The sequence below is a fragment of the Nematolebias whitei genome, chromosome 14, assembly GCF_014905685.2.
Source record: "Nematolebias whitei isolate Nwh7 chromosome 14, NemWhi1, whole genome shotgun sequence".
Lineage (NCBI taxonomy): Eukaryota > Metazoa > Chordata > Actinopteri > Cyprinodontiformes > Rivulidae > Nematolebias > Nematolebias whitei.
This window is the reverse complement of record NC_056511.1, coordinates 19,818,435-19,829,324: the sequence shown is the minus strand read 5'-3', so window position 1 is coordinate 19,829,324 and position 10,890 is coordinate 19,818,435. Positions and strand designations below refer to the sequence as shown.

Sequence of the window (10,890 nt, the reverse complement as noted above, 5' to 3'; positions counted from 1 at the left end):
TGCTACAACCGTATGTCCCACCACGTTCCCTGAGGTCAGCGGACCAGTTGCTCCTCACAGTTCCAGGAACTCATCTTAAGCGCAGAGGTGACAGGGCCTTCTCTGTAGCAGGACCAAGACTCTGGAACGAGTTACCTCTGTTTGTCAGACAGGCCCCCGTTTAAAAACTCACTACTATTCAGTAGCTTTCAACACAAGATGATCTGTGTTTTGATCCTGTACGCTCCACACTGGTTTGTCGTCATTATCTGCATCGTTTTTTGTCTATATTCTGATTTACCTCATTTTGTATTTAGCTTTGTGTGTTACCTGTTGTTTTGTCTGTACAGCACTTTGGTTGGCCTTGTTGCTGTTTTAAGTGCTTTATAAATAAAGTGGTATGGTATGGTATGTGATGGAAACGACAATAAAGTTGACTTGACCTTAAACTTGATTATTTCAAAACTTTATTTAACTACATGCTTCAAATAAACATGCTTCAATGTAATAAAAAAACAAAACAAGGATGTCTCACCTGAAAAGCTTTGCTGAGCATATGTTCCCCTTCCTTACTACCAAGCAGGTTGATAATTACCTGCTTTCCATACAACTGCCTCAAGGCTGAAAAGTGTCTGGAAAAAAGATTCAGTCAGATAAGAAGCTCTGCAGAGATGTAAAATTATAAACATCAGCTATGAATATTCTTGTAAATGCTAATAATAATAATAATAATAATAATAATAATGAGGAGTTCCCCTACTGACCTAACTAACATTCCTAAAAACGTATAAGTAAAAATGTGGCATTAAATGACAAAGAGAGAAGCCGGTTTGCTGTAGAACTGGTCTGTTAAAATTAAAAAGAAAGAACAGTCAAGGAAGTGTCAAATAAGTGACAAACACTTGGTGATTGAAACTGTTTAGGTGTAATAAATACTGACTCATCATTTCTGATCAGAACTGAAGTTTCAAAGGCTAGAAGTGCCACGGACAGTTAGGTGGGGGAACGATGAGCACTTGTTTTAATAAAAAGATTATGTTAAATCATTTGTTTCCAAATAAATGCATCACTTGGTAGCAAAAAACTAATATTTGGGTGCATGCAGTAGAGTCAAAGATTAATGAAAGTCAAAGAATCTTGAGGTGTCTTGAGAGCTTTCTAGTAAAACGTCACCTTGAAGTGAGTGAGCACTTTAAAACAGTCTGGCAGAAGGTGGCTGCTGTGAGTTGATAAGGGTGAAACCAGTACTATTTGGGTGTGACATGGTTTACACCTCTGACACAAAGAATGAGGTAGAAGCGAATAAGAACTAAGAATACTCTTGACTATGCAAAAGGTCAAGAGGAAAGAAGTGACGGCAAAGAATATAAAACTACAGCTCAAACAGACAACAGTAAATCATGGACAATTCAAGTTTTATTAGCAATAAACTAGCTTCAGAGGACACACGTCAATTATCATCGTCTCCTTCACAAGCATGGAGAGTTCTTTTCACCAGTGTTTGGACACAAAGGACACTAGATGCAGTGTTGCACAGACTATTCATTTGTTAGAAGTCAAATACTGCTGTCGAAAACTGAAAACAAACGTGCTCACCCGAGCTACGTGAAACAACTTAATTACCTCTCAAAAGCTGGCGCATTTGCCTCAAATCCCCTTGAGAGCTTAACACGATGAGAACCCACCTGCAGAGAAACGCATCACAGAACCTTTCTTTGTAAAGATTAAAAACAAAAAGCACAAACGTGAAGATGCCTCAGAAAATTGCATGATTAAAAAAATGTAGAAAAGAAACTGTAGGCAACATTAAGCTTGGATAGATCTTAAAAAAAAGAGGATGTGTAGGACAATAACAACACTGCGGCAGTGTGAGAAAACGTGCTCAAACATGAAGACACTGAGCAGCAGACATTTCATCTCTCAAACACCTTTCTCCTCAAATTTTAGCTTGCTCTTCTATCACAAATTTTAAAATAGACAGAGCCAGAGAAATACAAACACACACGATTACACCCACTCAGGCTTCACAGAAAACTGTAACAACTAGCACTTCTGCTGTTCACTGGAAAACTGTTCATTCTGCTTGGCAGGTTCACGATTGTCTCTTTTCTGTTCCCTTTGAATTATGTAGCGTGAACAAACATTTCCTACTTTGACCTTACTTCCTGTTCTCTCTTACAATCCATGTTAGCTTTTCATCAGATATATGGAAAACATTTCAATTTTAAATCCTTCTTAGTTCTTCTTACTAGTCACCCATTTTATGAACAAACACATATTTCTGGTAAAAATAAAGCATTTCAATATGTTACGTCTATGATTTCTCTCAGGAAGTGACATAAATTGAATACTTTTTAGATTTTCTTTATGCCATTTAAGCTCCTTCAACAAATCTCTGTTTCATGTTCCAACTTTTTTACTCAGTCGTGTTCACCAGCTTAGTTTGCTTGCACACAAATTTAGCCAGACCTGTGTGTGACTGACTGAAGCTTCACTGCTGTCGTGTGCGACTCCTTTTGTCTGCTCTTCTGTCATGCTGGTCAAGTCTATGCAAATTTAATACTTCCTGAGATGATACTCAGGTTGCTGTGGTACAGCTCAGACTAAATGTTTGCACACAGCTTTTCACCAGTTCCACATGGACTTAATTTCATTTGCAAAATTACAATAAACTTTAATGCAATACCTCCCCAAAACAGAGAAATTCCATTTACAGCAAAATACAGTGTGAATGCTGAATGACTTTTTTTTTTTTAATCATTTGTTGAAGAACAAAGTAATTTGTATTGTTGGTTATAACAAGAAAATCTAAAGTTAAAACTAAGAAAATGTTTGCAGCAAGTTAAAATTGGCAAAACAGTAGCTAAAAGCTCAAACTGTCAAAACCATATCCAAAAGCTCAAATTACCAAAGCCGCAGCTAAAAGCTAAAATTACCTCAACTATAGCCAAAAGCCAAAATTGCCATAACAGTAGCTAAAACGAGCATAAGAGAACAAAAAGATAGCAAGTATGCTGAAGTAGATTTCAGAGGACGACATTTTTTTTAAAGAATTGGAAAACATCATTTCTATAGTTTTTACTTTTTGTAAATATAAAGTAAATAATTCAAAAAGTTTAAATGTTAGAAATACCAAAAGTCATAGCTCATTATTCAAGATTGAGTCCAGTGTTTTGATATATTAGCAGTTAAAATAGCACAAAACGAGTGGAAGTAGTTTAACAGCAAAATAACGAACAGAATAAACTAAAAACCGGTGCAGTTGGTAAAGCCGTCACCTCTCAGAGTAGGTTGCTGGATCAAATCCCTGCCTGGGGTCTTTCTGGGAGGAGTCTGCATGTTCTCTCAGTATATGCACGAGTTTTCTCCAGGTATTCCGGTTTCCTCCCACAGACCAAAAATACAAATGTTACGCTAACTGGTAACTCTAAATTGTCTCTCGGTGGGAGTGAAAGGTCATTTCTGTCTCTGTGGTCCTGTGATTTCCTGTCCAGGATGTGCACCACCTCTTGCAGTGACTGCTGGACATGAGCACCAACAATCCCCATGACCCGGAAAGGAAGAAGCAAGTAAAGATAATGGGTGGATAGCACTCATTTAATAATATCTCACTAATAACTAGGTTATTGTCTCATTTTTAATAAATAAACTTGTCATAAAAACATTTGAAAGATGTTGTCTCCAACTTTGAGCACCGGTAGTTACTATTCAACTGAGAGTGAAGCCACACCACTGAATTACATTTTTCTGTTGCACTGCATTTATGATCCAGATGCTAATTTACATTTACACCTTCTGCTCAGAGAAAGTATTTGAGTATGGAGAGGAGCGCCAACAAGCTACAACTGGTAGAGGGGGCAAAGCGCTAAAGAGGTGCTTTAAAGCAGGAGGACAATACTTGTGTCTGAAAACAACCCCCAAGCTCACCACCTTGTGTTTTGTCCAAACCAAAGACCTCGTGGACAGAACAGGTGACTAACAAGGCTTCCTTTAGGTCTCGTGCAACTAGAATAGCAAGGCCTTTGCTATTATTCTTGGACAAATGCTTTGGGAACATTAACAAAATAAAATCAAGTGAAGTGGTTAGGGGATGTTTTCTGATCAGGCTCTCACCTGACCCAAGATGTCTGGTAGCTGAGAAAAACAGAGAAAAGCCCTTTACCAACCACTGTTATAATCATTAACCTCCCCCATCTTTTCTCTAATTTACCAGTCTGTGCAATGTCAAAACAAGAGCAGGATATTCCAATGTGTTGTTTGCTTTGAGCATTGATCAATTATACCATGTACTACAAAACATATCTACAAATATTTTGATTTATTTATTTTTTCTTCCGGACAGTGTGTTGAACCAGGATGATGACACATTAGAAGAGTTCATTTATTTTACACCCTGGACCGTTGGCATTGCACAGAGGCGTAACGTTCTGGCAAATGAAAGCCCCAGCAACAGTGAAGCCCCCTCCAACCCTCACCCAGCACCCCCTCAAACAAACAACAAAAAATAAACCAGGAGGAAAAAGGGTTATACCAGGTGAGGGTTCTCATCCAGTCCATTAGGGTGCCGATTCTCATTAAAGTGCAACAACACACCCTTGATAGACTTTTTCTGAACACAGCAACAAAATGTGTTAAAACTGTGGTAAAGAAATTTACACTGTCCTGACAAAAACAAATTGCTTCGAGCTAAGAGTTTTGTTTGTCTAGTGTTTACAGGTAAGTCGATTCATCACATAGAGCGCCACCTATAGTGGCATTATCACATAACATGGTCAGGACCTTCAAGCTAAACATCATCAGTGTTTTCTAATTTTTACAACGTGGCAAAACATAAGAAAAACTAACATTCAAATGTGCTGTAATGATGGTTTCAGTACCTGGATTCCTGGCTGTTCCCAGAAAAGTGGAATGGAGCCCCGAATCTGGATGAAGGATGAGACTTTGTCTTCCAGGAAAATAACCTGTTCAAACAAAAAACAAAATATTCTTAAGTAAATTTGTAACGTGCCAAAACAAAGATGAATTTGTAAAAACCCACAAAATAAAACAAATAAATTAACAAATACTAATTCACCTAATCAGGTGCAACTTTTGGCAATTTTTTAAAAACATTCCTAATGCTCATCAAGATAACTAGACTAAAGTTGGCAGCAAATTCTGCCTGTGTTTGACGCTTGGTCACAAACAGAATGAGATGTAAAGAAAAGATTGTTGTGAAAAATGTCAGAAGTAGACAGATTACATTTTTCTGGCCAAATGAACAAGCGTGTTTGACACTGAACTACTATCCAACACATAAAACGGTTCAAGTCTGGATTCACCTGTTCAGTCTCCACAAAGTTGGCCACCTGCCCATCATCATTTGTTCCTCGAACGTTGAACCGCGTGCCGGCTCGCTCCGAGCTGAGGCGAGAGAAGATACAGGCCTTGGCCTGTTTGTGGCCAGCGTAGATAGTCCGGATCTCCACGCCGCCACACATCAGCCTCAGCAGCCAGTCGTCGCAGTTTACTCCATAATGTTTAAGGTGCAAGTGCAGAGACTGATTCCTGTCCATTCACAAAAAGAGCAGCAAATGACATTTTCCTGCAGATTATATAAATAAAATTTACTGTTACACAAAGGATTTGTTCACTCCTGGTTATGTTTTCCCATAACCCTAAAAGCAATGGGATTTGCATGTCCCTACCAAAAGAAGCGATTGTCTGTAGTGTCTTCTAAGATCCTGCGATGTGCGTTCAGACTCAGGTCCATGCTGACTCCAGTGGCAGACCAGGCAAAGTAGAAGTGTCCTGAGTTTAGGACCTTGCGCACCTCAGCAATCCGGTCCTCGTCTCCTGCATCATTCTTCAGCGATATGAAGTCCGTCTGTGTGACCCTGAACACCTCTGAATCCTGCACCTTGCCCACAGAGCTGCATCCTGTTACGACCACGAGACTGTGGAGCATCGAGTCACCTGGAAAACAACATGGAAGTTGAACATTCAGCCAGTATGCTATGGCAGTTAAACAAAAAGACATAGAATGTTAAGGTTTAAAAGACAGGACAAGCAATAGTAAAGAGAACCTGTCTAATCTCAAACATCTACGAGTTGTAAGCTTTAAGGCTGATGGTTTCATGTTGTGATAACAGGAGCTTACAAGGTTGTATGAAGGACAGGAAACTGCAACTGGTGACAGAAGTAAAAGCAAACTAGAGGGGCTTCGTAGTTACACTTAAACCCAGGGTTAAAATCCAAACTAGATCCAAACAAAAAGCAGTTTACAAAATAACTTGTTCATTTTATTTTGCATTTTCTTACCCAGGTTTAGGCGTAGAACTCCAAGGATCCCATAGGCATCAAAAATTTTACTGTAGGTATTTTTAATGGCCTCCTTTTCCGCTGCCGCTAAAAGACAAACAAAAGTGAAAACGTAAGAAAATCACGGTTAAAGCAACTGTGAAATGCCATATGTCCGCAACCACAAGCTCGACTAGATCGATAAGAATAGAGTTCTTATGGCTGCACTTGTGTTGAATTGTTTGACTAGTGTTAAAAAACAATGCAATTCAGAAAAGATGCCTTACACAGAACAGCAACAGCACCAGATTCAAACATGAGGCATTCCTCCCTGGTCCTTGTTTCCACTATTACACTGTACGGTGGTGGGTCCAGCTTGTGGTAAATGCGGTACCCTTTGCTGAAGGCCATGGCTGATCCAAGATGAGCAAAACCTAGAAAAGCAAAAAGTAGTGGAACAAATGAGGAACCTAAAACAAGAAGTGCTAATCACAACACCACCATTTGGATGCTGTCTATCACGATGCATTAAGATTCATAACTGGCTGTAACTACCGTACCCACCACTGCACCCCGTATTCACTGGTTAACTGGTCATCATTAACTTCACGCAGACTCTCTCACTGGTACATTTTCATCTTTAAATCACTTCTTTGTCTGTTGCCTTCATACATCTCCTCCTACATGTCACTGCGTGAGTGCAGCTACAGCGTGCGCTCTCAGGACTTTATTACACGCAGTGTTCTCAGTGTGGACTGAACCAGGCAAAAAGGTCTTCTCCTACTCCGCTGTTTCCTGGAACACCTTGCAAAAATATTGGTTCCTGGCAAAAACCAATGCAGACATGTTCCTGTTCTTAGTACTCTACATTGCTTTACAACCAAGCTGTTTTTGTTTCGTTGTTTAAATACCATCTTCTTTCATTTGTTCTTAGTTTGCATCCTTTCTTTTATGACTGTCTACTGTTGTCATCACTCTTTGTTAAAAACAGGTCTCTCTTGTAAATGAGACTCAATGGGATTAACCTGTATAAATAAAGGTAGAAAGGTTGATAGAGCTGTGAAGCTAAGACGTTGTAATACAATTAAGGAGGTATTTTCCTTGAAAATGCAGAGGAGGGAAAACTTGGCGACGTTCACCCAGCGGGCAGGCGATCAATCAATGACACTGGCCCACAAAGATGATGAACTAATATTTATTTAAACTCCCATGTAAGTGGAGCCTCCGAGTAGCAGGTTGGATGTGACTGGGTGAGCTAACAGTTAAAGGCCGGTGAAGTGACGTCCCGTCCACCCCTCTGACTCCTAACAGTCACGATTAAAAAAAAAAACGGGTACGGAAAGCGAAGCAAACGCTAAACCCGCCAGCTAGCTCGAAAATGCTGCACTTGTTTGGGCGGTGGAAGACGGTGAAGTCCAACGAATGCAACAACATTTAGGAGAAAGAAGAAAACTTACCGTCTCTCACGCATTTGCCGTTAGCTCATAACATTAGCCCAGGTATAGCGAGATTAAATGGGCTACGCTAGCTTCCAGTAATTTGACGTTACCTGAACGTCCCCCCTCGGTGATTAAATGTCGTTAACTAACGCATTCAAGCGACGCGGCTATATAAAACCAACAAGTTTATATGGAAACGTCTGGTTATGGGGGATTTATGTTGTAAATATAACAGACAGAGGGATAAGGACAATGTATTCCATCTTACCGTCTCCGCGCCGGGTTGGTACTCCGCTGTCACAACAAAAAAAATCCTTCCCAGTGTTAGCAAAAATGGTACGTTCCGATTCCGGCGCTTCGTACGCTTACGTTCGTCGGCAGGCCGTTGTAACACATAATCAAAATGCTCGATCTCATTTACAAATCATGACATTGTTGTATGCGAAAATAATATAAGATTCAGGATGAAAATATTATATCTTATGATAAACTTTCTAGAACGTTTTTATTATCATTTTGTTATTTTTATGTTATTTTTCACAATAGATAATGTTAGGAAATAAAAGTCCAGTTGGAATGGCTTATTTTCAATGTGTTGTAAATATCCAGTATTTAAATGGTTATAGTCTGAATTAACACTTCTAATGTCCAGAATAGCTCTCTTCTTATCCACAATTTACATTTCCACATAACTCACATACCATTCTTGTTTCTTTCTTTCCCACATTATTTTTTATGAACAGTTTCAGTGATAAACAACATGTCAATGATGTACCACATATATTTTCTAGAATATGATAGCCTATCCAGGCCTTCCCTTACAGTAACAATTCAGAAAACATAGAAAGGGGAGGAACATTAAAGAAAATAGGGGAAAAAATATTTCAGTTTCAGGTGTCTATAGCGCTGATAAATTCCTCTGTTAATGATGCTGAATTTTCTCATGTCTCTTCTTGGGTGTCGTACTGTGTCCTTTTGTTGTACTTATTCATAAAAATGTCTTCTTTTCGTCTAAGTAAGACAGTCATTTGTTTCATCTCATAAATATCCCTAACAATAGTCAGCCATTGTTGTATGGAGGGAGCAGATGTCTAGCTGGTACTAGATCCTTGATATAGCTGTACCTTAATCAAGAGCATGTATTCATTCAAAACACTTTTTTTTTTAAATGTTTCCAAGATACATTGTCTTAAAGTATTTTGATATTAGGTATCCCAAAATAGTTCCAATCATCTTGCCATCTTTAATTATAGTACAGATTGCAGTTATTCCTCTGTTCTCCCAATTTTTAAACCCCTGTTCTTGTTTGGTGTAAAACTGCCATCATGCATATCCCAATCTCCTTTCCCAGTCTGTGTTGCTTTATTCTTTTAAACCAGATGTCCAAAGTATGAAAAGTTATTGAATCAAGTCGGTGATGTTGTTTTCCTGAATTTATCATCCCCAAATAATGCTTGGAGTGGCACATTGCCCACTAATATTTCAATGTCTTTCCACTCAGCACAGTAGTTTTGGTCACATCATTTAATTACAGGTCGTAGTTGTGTTGCACATGAGTCCTTTAGGTGAGGGAGTGCTCATTCTTGATGGGACAAAGATGTCAGTTTTCTTGTTTATGTGTGGGCTTTCAGCTCTACATATCCACTTGATTCTTCTTATCGTATAGATTGTAGACATCAGAAAATAACTGTTACTCAAAGAAACACTTAATTCATAAATCTGTGTAAATCTGGACCATAATTTACATTTCTCTTGTTTCATGTTAAAATGGCATCCCATAAAGTTCTTAACAAATACTGAAATTATTCTTTAGAGTATGTGTAAATACACAAGCTGTTTTATTTGCATTATTCCAAATATTGATATCTGAAAGTTTTTTGTAAATTAGCTGTGATATGGAAAATAGATGTCCTTAAAATAAGTTTTAGTAGTTATTCTATTTCAGGATCTTTTTTATTCAAGAGTTTGAGATTTTTTTTTTTCATTTATTACTTTGCATATTTGAAATTAAACTTTTGAGACTAGTCACAATTAGGCTGTTGATGTCTGAAATGTGAGTTTCTTCTTTCGGAGTGCCATTTAAGATGTGCCTTATGTTGAATTAGGATAGTAAGAATGAATGTAACTGGAAGCATCTGGAGATAAAAACCTAATATGACAAAATGACATAACTTGTTGTATGAAGAATGATTTTTGGAGGTATCTCAAGGATTCAAGGTTCTTTATTTGTCGTACACACTGCATGTGGTACATGTGGTGGAACGAAACTGTGTACACAGGGTCCCAGTTACATCCAATAAAAGTATTGAAATGTAAAAGAAAAGCAGTAATAAGATCCAAGATATGAACTAAGAAAAACGTTAACTAAAAACACACTAAGCGCTAGTAGCACAAAAAACAATACGCCGAACAGCAGCACGAACATGAGTCTGTGTGAGCAGATGAGCAGGCATGAACACATCAACATGAAACAGATCAGCAGCAACATGATGTGGTTTTTCACAGTGATTGTTCTGGTTAGAGATTCATGAGTCTAACAACCTCAGGGTAGAAGCTGTTCCTCAGTCTAGTGGTTCTACACTTAATGCTCCTTAACCTCCTTCCTGAAGGGAGTGGGTGTGTGTGCTGGGTGAGCGTGGTCCTTCATGATGCAGGTGGCCCTCTCCCTGCATCTGTAGGTGTAGATGTCTATGATGGTGGGGAGGCTGACTCCAACAGACAGTGCAGCCTTCACCACTCTCTGCAAAGCTTTTCTTTCTGCAGCTGTGCAGCCTACATGCCACCCGGTGATGCTGGAGCACAGGATGCTCTCCACTGCACACCTGTAGAAGGAGGTGAGGACTGAGCTTCCCAGACCAGCTCATCTCAGCCACCTGAGGAAGTAGAGTCTCTAATGAGCTTTCTTGATCAGGCTGGTAGTGTTATTGCCCCAGCTGAGGTTGTCATTCACATGTACACCCAAGTACTTGTAGCTGGAGACCACTTCCACCGCAGATCCTCCTATGTTCAAGGGGGAAGGGGGAGGTGTGTTTGTTCCGTCTGAAGTCCATGACCATTTCCTTCATCTTCTTCACATTGATGTGAAGGTTGCTCTTCTTGCACCAGCTTTCCAGGTTTTCCGCATCCTGCCTGTAGCTGGACTCATCGTTGTTTGTGATGCACCCCACAAACGCTGTATCATCTGCAAACTTTA

The 10,890-nt window shown here is 39.2% G+C and overlaps 2 protein-coding genes across 3 annotated transcripts in view; one reads left to right on the top strand and one right to left on the bottom strand.

Moving 5' to 3' along the window:
- The window catches only part of synj1 (synaptojanin 1), a 28,529-nt gene extending 20,515 nt beyond the window's left edge, over positions 1–8,014 (bottom strand). The window contains exons 1-8 of the mRNA XM_037687980.1: positions 7,966–8,014; positions 6,546–6,692; positions 6,280–6,366; positions 5,667–5,934; positions 5,301–5,526; positions 4,857–4,940; positions 1,603–1,664; positions 515–611 (exon numbers count right to left, since the gene is read on the bottom strand). Of these exons, the coding sequence (XP_037543908.1) occupies positions 515–611; positions 1,603–1,664; positions 4,857–4,940; positions 5,301–5,526; positions 5,667–5,934; positions 6,280–6,366; positions 6,546–6,669 (948 nt within the window). The 5' untranslated portion in view covers positions 6,670–6,692; positions 7,966–8,014. The remainder of the gene's footprint in view (positions 1–514; positions 612–1,602; positions 1,665–4,856; positions 4,941–5,300; positions 5,527–5,666; positions 5,935–6,279; positions 6,367–6,545; positions 6,693–7,965) is intronic.
- Positions 1–10,890, top strand: part of smad9 (SMAD family member 9) — a 937,424-nt gene that overhangs the window by 162,215 nt on the left and 764,319 nt on the right. The gene's annotated exons all lie outside the window — the stretch shown is intronic.